This window comes from Ranitomeya variabilis, chromosome 7, assembly GCF_051348905.1.
Source record: "Ranitomeya variabilis isolate aRanVar5 chromosome 7, aRanVar5.hap1, whole genome shotgun sequence".
Classification (NCBI taxonomy): Eukaryota; Metazoa; Chordata; class Amphibia; order Anura; family Dendrobatidae; genus Ranitomeya; species Ranitomeya variabilis.
In genome coordinates, this window is record NC_135238.1 from 52,022,316 (window position 1) to 52,041,573 (window position 19,258).

General features: G+C 40.7%; 1 protein-coding gene across 1 annotated transcript in view; it reads right to left on the minus strand.

The window, feature by feature from the left end:
* Nucleotides 1-19,258, minus strand: part of LOC143785930 (pancreatic secretory granule membrane major glycoprotein GP2-like) — a 40,631-nt gene that overhangs the window by 11,866 nt on the left and 9,507 nt on the right. Inside the window, exons 2-9 of the mRNA XM_077275074.1 lie at nt 15,505-15,660; nt 12,143-12,381; nt 11,066-11,188; nt 8,551-8,728; nt 6,181-6,318; nt 4,365-4,379; nt 3,416-4,207; nt 1,290-1,394 (exon numbers count right to left, since the gene is read on the minus strand). Of these exons, the coding sequence (XP_077131189.1) occupies nt 1,290-1,394; nt 3,416-4,207; nt 4,365-4,379; nt 6,181-6,318; nt 8,551-8,728; nt 11,066-11,188; nt 12,143-12,381; nt 15,505-15,619 (1,705 nt within the window). The 5' untranslated portion in view covers nt 15,620-15,660. The remainder of the gene's footprint in view (nt 1-1,289; nt 1,395-3,415; nt 4,208-4,364; nt 4,380-6,180; nt 6,319-8,550; nt 8,729-11,065; nt 11,189-12,142; nt 12,382-15,504; nt 15,661-19,258) is intronic.

Below are 19,258 nucleotides of genomic sequence, written 5' to 3' on the forward strand. Positions count from 1 at the left end.
TACATTTATCTCTCAAAGTTCATGTTTTCCTCTGGAAGAGCCAGCAATAAATGAACAGTCATATGTGTCGTGTTTCATTTTATCAAGGTATTCCCCTAGACATCCAGTGATCCACCACAGACACCCAATGATCCATAAGGAAAAATAATTGTTCCTATAGTATATTCAAACATGTAAAATCACTGTTTTACCAGGAGTCACCTGTTCTTGGAAATTTCTCTCTTGATCAATCATATTTTGCACCTAGGTCATGAATGTAGCTCCGTGACTGCTACATCAAGGTGACATATAAGCAAATAGGGTCACATTGTGATACCTAGTGCATTGCGACCCCCCTATTAACAGTATGATGGGTGCATAGTCTCCCTGTATACAGTATGATGGCCCACCAGCTTCGTTACATAAAGTATGATGGTCCCCACAGCTCCATATATACTGTATAGTATGATGGCCCCACAGCCCCCTACATAGAGTATAATGACCCCACAACCCTCTGTATGCAATATCCTGGCCATAAAGCCCCTTATATACAGTATGATGGCCCAACAGCTCCTCTATAAATAGAATGATGATCTCCTAGTCCTCTTAGATATAGAATGATGGCCCCATATCCCCCTATATACGGTATGATGGCCCCATAGCTCCCTTCATACAGAAGGATGGACTTGCAGCTCCCCACATACAGAATGATGAACCCACAGCTTCGCTTCATACAGAATGATGGCCTGACAGCCCCTTTTATAAAGTATAAAGACCTCACAACGCCAATACACAGTAATGGCCCTCCATACAATAAAATGCCCCCCATATCGCTTAGCCCCCACAACTCACCTCCTGTCCATCCCTGTTGCTTGGATCTCCTTTTTGGTGGGTACAGGAAGCATCAAGCCCATTTTGTCCTGTCATTTAGCAGATGCATCTATTACTCTGTAATACTGCCAGGATAACTCTTGGCCCATTTAAAGACTCACTGCCAGCCCAGCTGATAGCTGCCACCATGCCCAGCCCGTCATTGAGTGTGGGCAGCAAAAATCACTTTGGTTGCCATATGCATGCATACACATTTGACACCCCTGTACTATAGGATCCTTAGAATATTTGTCAAGGACCCAGGTGTATTAAAATCAATAAAAATGCAACATTAAAATAAATTGTAATTATTTCAAGAGATTTTTTATCATTATGCCAATTATATCAGTGGCTCGGGGGTTTACAATACTATGGAGGGGAGAGGAAATGTATATCAATCATATACAGTACATGTATCATTCTCTCAATGATAGACTTACCAGCTACTTCATATTCATCTTTGCAGTAACATCCATAGACTCCATCTTTTGGTTTCCATTCTTCATCTGCCGCACAGATCGAGGTATTTAATGATGTGGATGGATCTAAAAAAAGAAAAATTGTCTTCAGGTTGCTGATTAGTGGGGATGGTAAGATGACACTAACATTGGTGCCTCAATTTTACAAATTTCATTGGCCTCTAGACAGTGGTGGGATCTTTCAAATAGGGAAATTGCATGCAATGATATTGTTTAGCGCGCAAAGTCCGTTTAATAGCATTTCCTGGATATTGAAAGCTGCTGTTTTTGTTAAAAAGAAGAAACAAAAAGCACCAAACCTGTCTAGGAGTTGTGTCTGGTATTGCAACTGTGAACAGCTGAGCTGTGCTACCAGACAAAATATAAGGATCGGTGTAATGCTGTTCTTGAAATAAGTCATGTTTGTCTAGTCCTTTACAGCCTCTTAAGAAAATATATAAAGGCGCTGATTCATTATTTTAATTTTTTTATTTTTATTTTTGTCTTGTGATATTCCTTGCTGTTTTTTGCACGAAAATCTTCAAAAGTTTGCAAGAATTTTGAAAAATTTTGTAAAGTCGAAGATGCTTCTTTTTTGGTCTTTTACCTTTTTTAAGCCTTTTTAAAGGAAAAAGTTACATGAAAAACGTAAAATGTTGCATGTTAGTCTTCAACTGCATAAAATAAACAGACAAATTTCGACCCAAAAATTATCATTAGTAGTTTTTAAGTGACTTCTTTTGGTATTGTTATAGAACCACCAGCTCCCAAATATTTGCTGGCATTGTTGTTCAGCACCGGGTTCTCAGTTCCACATTTTCTGGTCTTGCTGTGTGCTGGCTGGATTTTGGGAAAAGGTGAAAACCTTAATACAAAAGGTTCTATATGTGGAGGTTGAGCTGGACCCTGCTATATATCTACCAAATGTTTCCCCTAGTTCGATGGGGAAGAATTCAGCAAAACTGCTGATACATCTGTTGACGGCACCTAGATGTTTGATTGCCCTTCATTGGAGACAGACTACTCCCACCCTCTTATCAGAAGGTCTTGGATAGAATAGCCAACACCCGCAGTATGGAGCACATGACAGCCTTATTGAATGCGAGTTTTGACAGATTTGAGACCGTCTGGGCTCCCAGGGACTATTTTAGGGCCAAAAACAACAGTTAGGAACATCTTATTTCGTATTGTGGTTTTATAAAAATTGGAATATGGTGGAGTCATCTTAACTTGGCATAATTTAGAACTGCTGTGGACTTTGTCTTTTTCTGTTCTATTGCACAATATGTTTTGATGTCACTGGGGGAAACATCTTCCAAGAGTTCATTCTAATTGTACTCCATTCTTTCTGACCCTCTAATTTTTAAGCCAAATTGTGATTGTTTTGTTTCATTTCGGATTGTAAAATTTTATAAAATTTTATAAAAATTAGAGTTATTAAAATAAAGTCACAATTGATGAATCAGACTACAACAGCAGGAATTTCTAGACTCCACCTACATAGCAGGAAAAAATAAATAAAAGCTGAGCATATATAAAATAGGCTTAAAAAAAAGATGCAGATGGAATAACAAATTGGGTGAAACAAAAAAAAAGGACAAAACCAGACAAAAAAACAGGCAAAAAGGCAATGATGAATCAAAGCCAAATTGTTTGTTATGAAAAAAGGAACTATCACCTACATGTGCAATAGGATAAAGTGAGATAGCTATTTGAGGTTACTTCCAGCTTATTTACATGCTATCCTCCAGGACAGGCTCTTATGTGGACAGTTGATGACCATACGCTGGAACACACTGATTGAGTTACAACACCACTTCTTAGCATTGAATATGTGAAGCTTAACCATATTACAGCATTTGTACCACAACCCCATTCTGGTGCGCAACTTTCTGGCATGCAAACTCCCACCCGCCAATAAATGCTCCACCCGTATTGATCTAGGTGTCTAAGCTTGAAAATGCCAAAAGTCACAATTATTGTTGTACAACTTCCAAGATGGGCCAAAAATATTGTGACTTATTAAAGTGTTTCACATCAAAATTATGGTATAAACACCTTAAAGAATCATCTCACAATCTTGAAAGAAAAAAGGGACTAATACCTACCTGTGCAATAGGATAAAAAACATGCGGGGGTTCCTTCCAGTTTGTATACATGATATCCTCCAGGACAGGCTCTTATCTGGACCGATGATGACAAGAAACAGCAGGATCCAAAGCTGGCACAAGCTGTGCGATTCACAATACCATCACTTAGCATCGGATGTTTGTCAGTTAACCACATGGCGGCATGTGTGCCACAACCATATTGTGGTGCACAACTTTCTGGCATGCGAACTCCCCCATTGCCAATAAAGCGATACCATCCGTATTTGGAATCGTCACAGTTAATTGGGGAGTAATGCATATTGGATGTACTTCTCCAGGGCTCATCGAGAACAGTGTGGTCTGAACATGGATCAAAACAGGTGTAAGACCCGAGTGATTTTGTGCACTCAGTCCCCAGGCCACAAGCTCCATTTTTGCATTCATCAATTTCACAATGGAAACCATCACCAAAATAACCGTCCTTACAGGCACAGGAATAGGCACCGTAGTAGTTAATACATGATGCAGATGAATGACAACTGTTTAGTTCCGGACTGACACATTCATCTAAGTCAACACAGTGGCCCATTAAGTTGTCAATGAAACCACTCGGACAAACACAAATGTAGGAGCCAAAAGTATTTTGGCATGTGCCTGTAGAGCAATTATTTGACCAAGAGTAGGCACATTCATCTTCATCCGAACATGTGAATCCATCTCCAATGAATCCATCTCTGCAGTTACATTCAACGGAGCCAAAATATTCTTCACAATTAGCATATGAATGACACTCGGAGCAATCTCTTGCAGCTGTTAGAAATAAGACAAATTCAAAAAAATCACTTTAGTGTACCGCTGTTAACCAAAATTGAAAATATGTAGAACACCCCCTTTACGCCTCCTCCATCCCCCCATCTTCCCTCTTATCTATGCCCTGATTCTTAAAGTCAATAATTGTGATACTTACATGAAATATTCACAGCTGAAAAAGAAACAAAAAGAACAATATTCAGTACATCTAGGTATGTTAGTGTATAATATGATAAATATACTGTATGAGGAACAGAACATAGCCTTGGCAACTGTAGGCATTACCTGTTTTAAATAGATGGTAAACATGCAGACTTGTTATCTAGGGTTAAAAAAATTGGCATTTTTTTCCATGAATATTCTCCACCCTTGTCCATGGGTTGCTATCACAGTATTAGGGTATGTCCCCACAGTTAGAGATGAGCGAATTTTTCAAAATCCGGTTCGGATTACGATCGGCATATTTGCAATATTCGCCGAACATAGCCAAACTCCATTGGAGTCCATGGGTGTAGAGATGAGCAAATATGTTCAGAAACGAAAATTCAGAATGAATAGGGTACCAATATGGCATGAATATGGCAAATTCAGATTCGGCAATTGTTTTCCTATCATATTTGCTCATTCCTATCCGCAATATCTTTTTGATGAGGATTCTACCTGAAGAAGTGTTTAACCCTAAAAATAAAGAACATTTGCACAGCAGTGTAAAAACGACTTTCTGTGCACATGTCCCATCATTTGTAACTTCTTTTAACTGCTTCAGGCTTCGAAAGCTGTGAAGCATCTAAAAGAACTGACCTGACCATTCTTCAGGTGGCTTCCACTCAAACGCCAACACTATCATATATAAAATCTAAAAAAAGACATCACAATTTGCAAAAATGATGAGGAAAATAACAGAGACAAAAAGATGCATCAGGAGAAACTCCACCAGAATTTTTCTGAAATGTCATCTGCATCAACATCATACTGGCATCTATGACACCGCGTGCACATATTCTAAAGAGCATAACCCTTCTTTGTCATCTTTTCTGTCATTTTTGTGGTGGCTTTGCCATCTATGTCTTTTGTTTTTCCTTTAGTATATAAGATATTATCAGTTGCCAAGCAAAAATAATTATCCAATCACTTTTTTAGCCTCTACAAGGCTTTAGAAACATTAAGCGGTTTAAAGAAGTTAGAAAAAATGGAAGATAGGGTTAGGGTTAGGGTTAATGTTAAGGTTAGAGCTAGGGTTAGGGTTAGGGCTTGACTAGGGCTGTACATGTGTTCATTGTTCATTGTACGTGTTTTGATTTTTTTTAACGTTTATTCAGTGCTTTTTTAGGTATGTTCCAGGCATAATCCAGCTGAAAAAGTCTTCTTGTTCATACCCTTAAATGTAATCTGTCAGGAAGATTTTATTCATTTATATTTATTTTCAATTCTTGATTTCTCAGCTCCGACACATTAGATTACTACAAGGCAGACATAGTTTTTATTGCTGTAGTACGACTAGCGCTACATTCCCTACTATGAGCTACTGGTGAGCTTTTATTGTTGTAGATTTTCTGCACCATTTTTGGACCTATTCAGTAAAATTTTTCAAAAATACACAACATCAATAACTCACCAAAAGCTTATTGTTGGAATGTAGCCTTGTACAATCTTGTCATCAGTTTCAGTAGTAAAATCATCTTGACAAAGTCACCCTAATTTGATTGAATCTTATGTGCGATATATGCAGAATATTTGCTAAATTAGAATCTGAATACATTTGATTACTCACTAGTATGCGAGCAATATCAATTCACAGTATAAAACTATGCTAAAACTGGATTCACACATCAAATATTCATTGTGTAGCTTTGACAATTGTAGCATGGTTTCTATACAATAAAAATGTTTTTCCCTAATTTTTATAAATGTAAGGAGTGAGGACATAGAGAGATGGATGGATTTATAGTTAATGGAAAAAGATAGTAAAATACCTGTCAACCCCTCCACTCGTAAAGAACATCGACTTCCGGCATATATCTCTATAGTCCATACTCCATATCCTGGATTTTTCAGCAGATACATTGATCCCCAAAGTTCTGAAATGATCGGTTCTAGTGGAGGTTCAAGAGCTGCACATAAAAGAAATAGATATGCAACAGTACAGCAAGTATTTTCTCTGTGAAAGAGTAGTCGCTCTAAAAGAATTAATTATATACCCTGTTGTCTAAAGATTCATGCAGATGTCCTTGCATGTCTGTCCAATCTTGGACCACAATGCACAGATTGGCCGCAGCTCTTCCAACCCAAGCATCACACTTTCATATATTTCTAAGAGGCTGTCACGTTTTGGTTTGGGAGAGCCTTGTCCAGTCAGTGCATTGCGGTCCAAGATTGGATAGACTAGCATGGACATCTGCATGAGCTCTAAAGCAGACAATTGTTACTTCTTTCATCACACAACAATAGCACAGATACACTGTTAGGGTTGGCAGAACAAACAGAGTATAAATATATGTAATAATAGGTGTGTTCGCAACCCGGGGTCCACCCTGCAGGAGAGGAACCTGCTGCTAGCAATTGGCAGCACTATATGGTGGTATTAGCGAACTCTGTTACTTCACAGAATCGCTAGGATAGGGAAACGCTGTGCCCTGTTAACCTCACAGAGGAACACAGCTATCAAACAGAGCAAAACTGTGGTCATGCAGTCAGCATATCACACAAACAACTCCTCACCGGAGGTGCCGGTATTCTAGGGGCTTATTTCAGCCAAGACCTGAATCCAAACACACAAAACTCCTCACCGCAGGTGCCGGTATTTTAGGGGCTTATTTCAGCCAACCCTGACCACATGCAAACATGACTACACAGTAGCAAGGCTCAAAACATAGGTTGATACTAGCGCATGGCCGTGCGGCCATGCGAACCTTTTATAGCTGTAGCAGACAAGGACCTTCCTGGTGGTCCAATAGGAGCTGCTACAGGACCTGAGTGTGTGACCCCCGACGTCCAATGGGAGGTCGTCCCGTGTGCATGCTCAGTATGGGAAAAGCGGGACTTAGTCCCAGAAAGACCTGCTCACTGCTGAACATTGCTGGCTACAATGACAGAGCCTGGAAGAACAGTAGTAACCAGTCGTCCAGTATCAGCCTGAGCCAGATGCTGGGACCGACATCTCTGCTGAGCAGACTCCACTGCGGCTGGAGAAGAATGGGAAACCGCAGCATACATGGTTCGAAATTCCCCCTGTGCAGCGGCGACACCTAACATACACTTCTCAAGATTGAAATTGTAAATCCAAGAAGGAAATATGAAAATCACAGGATGGTTAAACATGTTAATAATCTGCAAATTCATTATGGCGTATGAGTGTCACAGAGAAATCTCCGCGCTCACAACCTTGGCTGCTATCAATGAGGTTATTAATGTTTGTCTGAGAAATGTTCTGCCATTCTGAATGCACTTTAACAACTCATCAAGATCCACTGATGGCAGCTCTCCTTGTGATTGTCAACCAGTGACTTCCCAGCTGTGTAAGACAAGTCGGGAGATGCTTCAGGCCATGGTAGCAAGGTTAGGCTGCTCAAAGTAGAACACGTAACTTGTAGCCTGGCATTGTTGTGCTGAAAAGCTGTTTCGACCTCCATTTCATTGATGTGTTTAGGAAGAACACGTAACCAAAAGAAATGGATAACAAATAAATGTAACTTTATTATAATAATTTTACATGAAAAAATAAAGAAACTTAAGTACAAATTTTTAAAATTCAAAGGGCAGTGACACCTTAGTGCAACATTTGGGTAGAGTCATAATACATATGTCTATGTCAATACCCAATGATTAGCAAGAGAAATGCGCAGGATGTAGCTTTATAGGATTAACCTTTATAGGTGTGGTTAGATGTAATCATGCAATACAAGACTGTACCATATAATACCCAATGGAATAATAACTAGGATTCATATGCGTATAATCAGTCAAATAATACAAAGTGCATAGTGCAAAACATGCAAAGTGTAATATAATGAAGATCACACATGAGGAAATAGCTGGATATGACATTGATGAAAGCAGTTAATCTTGACTATTCTAATCTCTGACTATATGACTATAGTCCCCAGCCAAATCTTTAAAGGGAACTTGTCAAGAGGTTTTTGCTTTCCCATTGGTGATCAGCATTATGCACAATGATTTTATCAAAACTACCAGAAGCAGCACACTAAGTGATACATCACTGGAATCAGAGTCTCTGTCTGTACATTATCATTATTTTTGTTAATATTTGCTTCTAGAACACCATAAATACATAGTGCTGTACATGTGTTGTTGTATTTTTACATGTCCATAATTAGGGTACTTACAGTCAGGCCCTAGTACTTGTATGGAATAGATTACCCCATCTGTGGTTATTATTAAGGACGTAAAATTGTCTTCTACAGCAAAGATGCCATAATTATATCCAGCAGTATACTCCCCAGAGAAGAGTCGCACCGAGCTGTTTAATGGTCTTGAAAGGGTAAGGTCCAAGTAGTGAAAGACCTGAAAATGAGACACATTAAAGAGTGAGGTCAAGTTTGAATAAGGCCACATTCAGTATTTGGTCAGTATTTGACCTCAGGATTTGTAAGCCAAAACCAGGAGTGGGTGATAAATACAGAAGTGGTGACGTGTTTCTATTATACTTTCCCTCTCATTGTTCCTCTCCTGGTTTTGACTTGTTACCAAATACTCAACGTGTGCACGTGGTCTAATAGGCGGCTTAGCTAAAGTTGGTCATCAGGTCAATAGGTGTTTGTTAAACAAGAATTTTAAAGCCTCATTCAGACGTCCGTGTATCATGGTCCTTTCTCGGACTGGTTGTGGGTATCCTGACCCAAACTTGACAGTCTCATATATGCTAATGAAGCTGTCAAGTTTGGGTCAGGTGACCCGGCCACTGTCACTCTGTGCCCTTACACCGACCATGATAGACATGTCTCAATGAGGCTTAAAGTGAATGTACAATCAGGTTTGTATTACACTTATTTTACATGTATGCTACAAATTTTGAGGAAATTGCTATGTGTAGTAATCAGTTCAAGCCATTTTCCCCCACTTCTGTGCCCCTATAAGGTCTTAAAAGACCTTTTGCAAGGCATTTTAACATATTTTTCACATATTTTAATATTTTACTGCTGATTTTCTCTGTAACTGAGTCTTTTATATTTGACCCAGTTACAGTAGAAATTCGGCCTCCTGCCTAGATAGCAGATCTAACTTGGTATCCTCGGTCCTAGCAGCTCCTGTTCTCCTCCCATTCTCAAGTGTCATATGTTTAATGGGTCCAGAGAAGAAAGCACTGTCAGTGCTACACACAGTCTACTAAATATCCGAAAAAAGGAGTCATTGAGTTGTTATTGAAGGTAGAAAAAAGTAACATATTTATTAACAACCATTTTATATTAAAATGTCCACAATAAAGTACACTAACAAGGTCATAATGGAATAATATTGTGAATACGGAAACAGGTAACAACAACCACATAACACACCTCCAGTGCACGACTAGAGACCCAGGTTCACTAAACAAAGTACATGTAAGGCAATAGTTCCCTACTTGTCCCACCAGCGATCCCTGTATAGTGGGAGTCTAAGGAAATATAAAGGACCGGGTCTCACCCATATTAGTCGTGGTGTGTGTCCGTGGTACCGCCAGCCCCTACGCGCGTTTCGCGTAGGCTTCTCCCACCTCGTTCTCATCCTTTGCAGCTATGATCTCTCTCACGTGCTTGCGTGTTCTCACACGCAGCTCCCTGGTTGTGAGCCCTATATAGATAAGGTCACATGTGCATTTTGCGTACTAAATCACCGACGTGCTTTTACAAGAGATTTTTTCTTGCACTGCACTTTAGCACACTGACACTTTATACTTTTGTATTAATCAGTAACACATATTGGGATCCGCTTTCTTTACCTCTTCCCACTGGGACTTGTGCGCATGTCTGTGACGTCAGCGTGACGGTGCATCGCCGCTGGTGGCCATTGGTCCTGGCGTGTGAGGCATGGTTGCCGTGGTAACGGCTCCCTGCCTTACCGCTACGTCCGGATAGCCGGGCGGCGATGCTGGTTCCGGCGCTGACGTCACTTGGACGTGCGCCGTTGATTGAGTCTCATCATTCATGTCAGGTGTGGTAACCCCTTATATATTTCATCTTGTGACACACGCTGGACAGCCCCCCGAAGAAGCCTACGCGAAACGCGCGTAGGGGCTGGCGGTACCACGGACACACACCACGACTAATATGGGTGAGACCCAGTCCTTTATATTTCCTTAGACTCCCACTATACAGGGATCGCTGGTGGGACAAGTAGGGAACTATTGCCTTACATGTACTTTGTTTAGTGAACCTGGGTCTCTAGTCGTGCACTGGAGGTGTGTTATGTGGTTGTTGTTACCTGTTTCCGTATTCACAATATTATTCCATTATGACCTTGTTAGTGTACTTTATTGTGGACATTTTAATATAAAATGGTTGAATAAATATGTTACTTTTTTCTACCTTCAATGACAACTCTATGACTCCTTTTTTCGGATTATTATATATATTGTTGGGGAGTTTTTGTTTTGTCCATTCATGGACTCATATGTGGCTTGGATCTAATTATTTATACACAGTCTACTAAAGCAGAACTTTGTTTTCCATTCTAAAAAACAGATACCAAATAGGTTCCATAATAAACAATGTGGCCCCAATGCTTCCATTTGGATAACTGATGCAACTGATCACTGATCCCATTTGTCCCTAAAATGGAACAGATAAATGGAATATCTGAAGGGAAAGGTGACAGGCGCCTAAATCACCCATACCGAATATTATTTATAAGTTGATGACTTACTTTATTCAGGTCTGACAGAGATACTTGAAAGACATGTCCAAAACTGGCAGCAGAAATATCTCTATAGATAAGGAAATCTGGACTATTTATGGATCCGCAGAGGCCGGTTATAAGGAAGAAAACCTGAAAAGAAAAATATTTAAAGAGTTTTATAAACATAATTTATAAAATTATAAAAGCCCTATATTTGTAAACCCTTATAATTTCAGTTTTTAGCGCTGATCTTTATTCTTCTACTGTAAAAAATCATCAGCGGCATGATATATAAATTTCAATTCTGCCCATTTTTAGTGGTCAATAGTCCACAATGACAATCCACCCACATCTGATGTTTGAAAAGAGATTTACAAAATTGGAAAAATTGGACAGCTTTCTTCCAAAAAAGCACCATAGGTTGGGTCAGGTATTACATCTTACCTCCATTGAACTAGACACAATTTATGGACAGAAGTGTCACTGTTTATGAAAGAAAGCAGTCATGTGTTTTAAATCCATATACAAGCCTTCTAATAAAGACATAAAAAAGATGCGAGAGAAGTGATGGTCTTTATTAGAGTTGAGCAAATTTTTCAAAATTCGGTTCCGATTATGATCGGCGGCAAATATTGTTTATGCAGTATTCGCCGAACACAGCCGAGCGTCATTGGAGTGATTGGAAGTAGAAATGACCGAATATGTTTGGAACCGATCGTCAAACATAAATTCGGCACAAAGAGGGTACAATATGGGACGAAGATGTCAAATTCACATTCGGCCACCATTTCCGAACATATTCGCTCAACTCTAGTCTCTATACTTCAGCCTGTGTGTGAGACTCATGCTATGAGAGGAAGAGGAGCATTGAGGGAGTGGAGAGGAGGGTCATCTAACTGATCAAAGCAAAGAGGAGAAGCCCACCCACAGCTGAAGAAAATGAATATAAAACAAAGAGACTGAGGATAGAAGCTCATGTACAACATTCCTAACTTAACCTTATCTAATACATTTCTACTTATCTAAAGAGGGATTGTAATTTGTTTTATAAAGATAGATCAAATCTATTATTATCGACAATGTAATATTAAATTATTATGGTACCTGAGATCTTGAGAATGTTAGTAGTGAGTATATATGATTTATCAGGTCTGTATCCAAGTAGTCTAAAGCAGATGCATCTGTTAGTACCAGAATGAAAGAATTGGGTGGCGTGTTTTCCAATGCCAGCTTAAGTCCCTGCATTGCCAACTCCGGACAGTCACCACCTCCGGTGGCCACCAGACTGTTAAAGAATTCATCAAATTCTTTGCTTGATTGGGTTATCCTAACAGGCCCAACAGCTGCAGAATAAATTAGAAAAAAATTATTATATCAATACGAGGAATCTCACCATGCACAAATTGTATCTGACTCATCTGAAAGTTGTTGATGGTCACATAAAATGATCCCGCAGTGAAGTAGATATTATTAAAGGGAAGCTGTCATCCCCCCAGGCGTTTGTAACTAAAAGAGCCTCCTTGTGCAGCACTAATGCTGCATTCTGACAAGGTGGCTTTTTTAGTTCTAGTTCCTGGCACTGCTGAAAGAATCGTTTATCAAATTTGTCCCTCATACCTTGAAATCGTCCTGGGGGCAGGTCTTTCCCCCCAATACAGACGCACCACAGCCATCACTCATGGCCTCTGCACGCCGGGCGATGCCTCTTCAGCGTTTTTGAATTGTCCCAGCGCCTGCACTGTCATCTTCGGCCTTGGGCATGCGCAGTTAGCGCTGCCCGTCCACTGACATCACTTGATGTCTTGTTATTGCGCCTGCGTGGACGCGTGGCCTGAGATCCCACCCCGCAGTCTCTTCTGATTTATTCACATTTTCAGTTCTGGGATTCTTGGGCATGCGCAGTACTTATCTGCGGTTCTCCCCCATCTCCCTCCACCTCTTTACTACTGTGCAGCGTCATAGGAATCGTCAGAATCATCAGATTCCTATGACGCTGCACAGTAGGAAAGAGGCTGAGGGAGACAGGGGAGAACTGCAGATAAGTACTGCGCATGCCTAAGAAATTCAGAATCTCAGCCCCGCAGTGTGACTAAACCAGAAGAGACTGTGGGGTGGGATCTCGAGCCGCGCGTCCACGCAGGCGCAATAACAAAGACATCAAGTGATGTCAGTTTAAGGGCAGCGCTAACTGAGTATGTCCAAGGCTGAAGATGACAGCACAGGTGCCGGGACAATTAAAAAACGCTAAAGAGGCGGCGCGCAGAGACCATAAGTGACGGCTGTGGTGCATCGGTTTTGGGGGGAAAGACCTGCCCCAGGACAATTTCAAGATATGAGGGACAAATTTCATAAACAATTATTTCAGCAGTGCCAGGAACAAGAACTAAAAGATCCACCTTGTCAAAATGCAGCATTAGTGCTGCACAAGGTGGCTCTTTTAATTACAAACGCCTGGGGGGTGACAGGTTCCCTTTAAGGGCTTCGCATAGGCCCAGCAGTCACTTTCATGCCTTCTTTTGCACTGTTTTATCAAGATAGCACAGGGTGCTTTACTTGCTACTTTTCTCTGTAAAATTTCTGTAAGTTCTAAAAAAGACAATCTATTGTCCTGAAATTTGGACTGCTGTTTTAAAGCAGGTGTTGAAAATGTCCACCATTCGCATCCAAACCTGCAATCACCAGTCCATATTAGTGAATGTATTCCACAGGACATCTGGGGTCAAAGCCTGAATTTATCGCTGTATGTTCTCTCAGAGTGCCTGTTATGTTCGTGGCTTATTACTGTACACCTGATTCTTGAAATGGCGCCAAAAACTGCAATAACTAATTCTTTCTCTTGATTGAGCCTTTTAATTTCTGAATGACAGTGACTCTATACGGGAACATGACCTTTCTTGGCCACTTGCTGACATATGGGAAGCGACATGCCTGTCTCCTGAGAAAGGATGAGCAACGATTTACGTGGAGATGCCAAAAATCGCTGTTTCACATCTTGAATTGTTTCCTCAGACATTTTTGGACATACTCCATCAAGCCTATCCGTTAATGTTCCTGTACATTCCAGCTCATTCATCAATGACAGAATACATGGTTTGGATGGCGGATTTCGACCTCCAAACCTCTTTAGAAACTCACTTTGGTACCTGTTTAAGGATTCAGTTTTCTAATAAATCTTCGCAATGAAAACACGCTCCTCCAAACTGTATCTGTAAATTTATAGCAAATGAAGAAGGAATTCGGCAGGAGTGAAATGCAACCACCGCACAAACTACCGATGCGCAGAAAGGTGCGCAGCAAGTCAATTTCGTAGTAGAGACGACAGGCAGAGCGACCAGTCAGCAAGACCACTCAGCGTGAGGATTTTTCTCATTGCTGAGGTTCATTGCACTCTCACTTCTCATGTCCCAAAGTATGTACAGTCCAAATTTCAGTATGGTCGATAAGCTCTTTGAGAAGTTCCAGAAACTTTTCAGGTAAAGTAACGAGTGAATCACCCTATAGTTAAGGGCTTGTGTCATGGCTCAACTCCAGGGCTTCATCCGGTGACCTCTGGCTTTGTGGTTGGCTTATTTTTTTGCACCCTGAACTGACAATTTTACTGACACCATTTTGGAGTAGATGCGATGTTTTGATCGCCTCTCATTGCATTTTATTACAATGTTGCGGCGGCCAAAAAAAAGTAATTCTGGTGTTTTGATTTTTTTTTTGTTATTCCATTTGCCGATTGTTAGATTGGGCGTTTCTGAATGTAGCGATACCAAATATGTGTTTTGGGTTTTTTATTGCTTTATTTTCAATGGGGCAAAATGGAAGTGATTTGAACTTTTGTGTTTTTTTTAATTTTTTTCATATTTTTAAATAATAATCCCCTTAGTGGGCTTGCAGCTGCCATAGTCCGATCGCTTGTGCTATTCATAGTAGCCCTTCATCACTGCTATGTACAGCAGAAATCACGATCTCCTATGAACGCCAAAAATGAGCCAGCGTTCACAGGAGGATTGTTATGACAGACGCTGGGGTCAACAGCAGACCTCGGCTGTCATCACAATCCATCACAACCCCGCTATCACGTCATGGACGTGCTGATGGGAGCGTAGAATGATGCGCACTCCTATTGGCTGTTAAATACCCCTGTCAGAGAGTGACAGCAAAAATAAACAGGTTAACAGCAGCGCATGGAGCACCAATCCATCCGCGGCTATTAAAGGGATATGGCGACTGATTTAATCAGGTGTCGGAAAAGATGTAGGATCAGTGTGTGAGCCCGCATAAAAGTAAGGGGCACAACATATGATGTAAATGTACAATATGTCATATGTCATGAAGGTGTTAAACTCTTTTAATAATAATAATAATAATAATAATAATAATAATAATAATAATAAACTGGCTGCAAACATATGATGTAAATAAGAATATAAATCCAGTATTGCATTGTAAGCCCAATTACAGTCATGGTAACCTACTTGGATCATTGAACTCCACCATGGTATATTGGCGAACACCGCAAGGGAATTGGGCAGTCACTCGTTCCAGGAGCCAACTATTTACAGCCTTCAACTCTATGAAATCATCATGCATCGACCCTGTGGTGTCCACCAGGTAAGTCAGGGATGATGATTCTGGAGAAAACAATAGAATACAATGGTGAATTTATACTGCAAAAACACAATGTTGTCATCTAGATCTCTTGATCTCTTAGAATTGATATTTTATTTTAGCAATTTTAATATTATTCTGAAGATATAAAATAAAAAATTATATTATGATACTATTTTAACCAGAAAATGATTTGGAAATATTTGTATGCCAAAAAGACAAAATTAATCTAGAAGGTATAACTTTATTGGCTAACAAGAAAAAATATATATTTGCGAGCTTTGTCGCACAGAGACCCATTCATCAGGCTACAAATGAATGAGTATATACTACACAAAGATGATATCAAGGTCGTTTGTTTAATTAGAAAAATACAGAAAACTTTATTAATAAAATACAGTGTATGGGGATACAGGAAACACAAATACAAAGTTGATCACATCATGAAATACAATAAAACACAATATGGCCACGCCAGAACCTAGTTCCATATACAGGGAATAGTAATAATCACAAATTTATATAATAAATCACCCTCCCTTACACCAAAACACCTCCTAATGAGGACAACCACTACTACTCAAAAGTGTCAGTATGACCACACTATTAGTGTTCCCAAGGCATAGGGTACTCTATCTAATAGTATCAAAGGTACGAGTCTCTACTAGTATTAAATTAGGCTGAGCGCTAAGTAACATATGGAGCACAAGGTAATCCAATATTTGCAGCTCAGTAAAAACACCCAGCCTATAGTATGATACGTAGCGGTTGTTTAGCAGATATTTACCAATAGGTTGTAGGGTGGTAAGTATGGACCGGTAGCTGGCGCGTCCGCCCCGACGCGCGTTTCGGACCTTCCTTCTTCGGGGGGCCTGTGTGTCACTGAATAGAAGCCTCTTTTATACTTCCGCCGCGGCTGTAATCACCCTAGCGCGGACCGGAAGTGACATACCACACCTCTTGTGACGCGTACCTCCCCATGACAACCACAACGCTGGACGGCGTCGGCGTCACATGACCGCAGGTCCTGGAAGGTCACTGCTGATCACGGCAAGACGCCGAGAGACGCCCAGGGTGGCGGCGGCAGGAGGAGATGCGCGTCTAGGTATGGGACACCTGCGATCACACAATACAGGGGCAAAGTGGCAGGCAGAGTACTGCACAATCGTGGCCGTAAGAGGAGACATAGAAGTGAGAGCATACATAGACCACAATCACTGAAAAAATAGTATAAAATTACAGACCAAAACCAAAAATATGAGGCCACAATTAAATATAAACACAACGTCTTAGAAGAATATAATTTCTCCGGTAGGTCCTATATTCGATAGTCTCCAACGGCATCGCGTATGCCAGATGATCTTTATAATAGAAGGAGCAATTGGCTCTTGATGTTCAAAGGCTTGCAGAGCGTGACGAACACAACAACAAATTCACATAACACTATAATTAAAAAGAATAAAAGAGAGACAGATACTTAGTAAAATACTGCATTAACACGTTGATCACAACAATGTAAGTGTCCAGGCACCAGAGAATATACGAATAATCATGACGGATAGCTGATCATAGAAATGGGGTAAAACTTATATTTTCATTGAGTCCAGATGGATGGACCGTATCAAGGGTCCAAATCCATCTGGACTCCATTTGTGCCAACCTTCTTGACGCATCCCCACCCCGAATCCCAACTTCCAACATATCAATGGCACGAAACCTCAGGAGGTTCCCATCACAGTTATGGTACTCCCTAAAATGGCGCGGTAGAGTCTTCAACATGGAAATATCCTCCTGGGTTGCTGCAGCTTCAATACCCCTAACGTGCTCCCTGATACGTATTTTAAATTGTCTTGTGGTCAAACCGACATAAATTTTTCTACAGGGACAAACCGCATAGTAGATAACATATTTATCAGAACAAGAGATCTTCTTCCTAATTACAAATTGCCGGGAGCCACTAGAATTTGTAAATGTACTACAGGCATCGACGTTGGGGCAAGCTATGCAGCGACCACAGGGAGCACAACCAATTCTCTTAGCCCTAGTGTCCAAAAAGGTGGTTTTGGGCTCCCCCACGTAATGGCTATGAACCAAATAATCATGGAGGTTTTTTGCTCGTCTGGCCGTGATGGATGCCTTCTCTGGCAGGAACTTGGCCACAATAGGATCGGCTCTAAGAATATGCCAGGATCTTTCCAACGCTCTTCTCATATGGGGGAAATGAGAATGGAAATTAGTCACAAAACGTACTATGTCTCGATCCTCATTATCCCTCCTTCCATATAGAAGAGAAGTCCTGGACGTATGCCTAGCCCTATTGTACGCTTTTTTTATTTGTCGATTACTGTAGCCACGTTCCCTCAGTCTATGTTTGAGCTCCTCGGCTTGTGTCATAAAGTCACTGTCCATAGAGCACAATCTACGAAGCCGCAGAAATTGTCCGGTGGGGACCGACTGGATCATATGGCCAGGATGGGAGGAGGTCGCGTGCAGAAGTGAATTAGTGGAAGTAGGCTTGCGGAAGATATTGGTTTGTATTTCTCCCTGCCCGTCGCGTTTGAGCATGACATCTAAAAATTCTATTCCTCCTTCATCGCATTTATAGGTAACAAAAATATTGCGATTGTTGATATTCAAAGATGACATGAAGTCTTGGAGTTGTTTCAGTGAACCCTGCCAGATCAAAAGAATGTCGTCGATGTACCGCATCCATGAAAGGACGCGGCCCACCGACGACAGTTGATCTGGCAGGGAGAGGTCCCTCTCCCACAGCCCCAGGAACAGGTTGGCGTAGGCAGGGGCTAAAGACGCCCCCATGGCTGTTCCCTGGCCCGTCACCCCCAAACACCTTATCAATTTGAGAAAGCCATGTTTGCTCTTTGGCTTTAAAGTCCATGTTACCAAAAATACCTGTGCAAAACACAGTAGAGATTAGATAATACGTTTTTAAATAACAACCACACATTTTAAAGTTAACAGCACAATCATGTGCCAACAATATATATAGCGGTGGCAGGACTATTTCAACCCATCATCAAAACTGGATATATACTACACAAAGATGATATCAAGGTCGTTTGTTTAATTAGAAAAATACAGAAAACTTTATTAATTAAATATAGTGTATGGGGATACAGGAAACACAAATACAAAGTTGATCACATCATGAAATACAATAAAACACAATATGGCCACGCCAGAACCTAGTTCCATATACAGGGAATAGTAATAATCACAAATTTATATAATAAATCACCCTCCCTTACACCAAAACACCTCCTAATGAGGACAACCACTACTACTCAAAAGTGTCAGTATGACCACACTATTAGTGTTCCCAAGGCATAGGGTACTCTATCTAATAGTATCAAAGGTACGAGCCTCTACTAGTATTAAATTAGGCTGAGCGCTAAGTAACATATGGAGCACAAGGTAATCCAATATTTGCAGCTCAGTAAAAACACCCAGCCTATAGTATGATACGTAGCGGTTGTTTAGCAGATATTTACCAATAGGTTGTAGGGTGGTAAGTATGGACCGGTAGCTGGCGCGTCCGCCCCGACGCGCGTTTCGGACCTTCCTTCTTCGGGGGGCCTGTGTGTCACTGAATAGAAGCCTCTT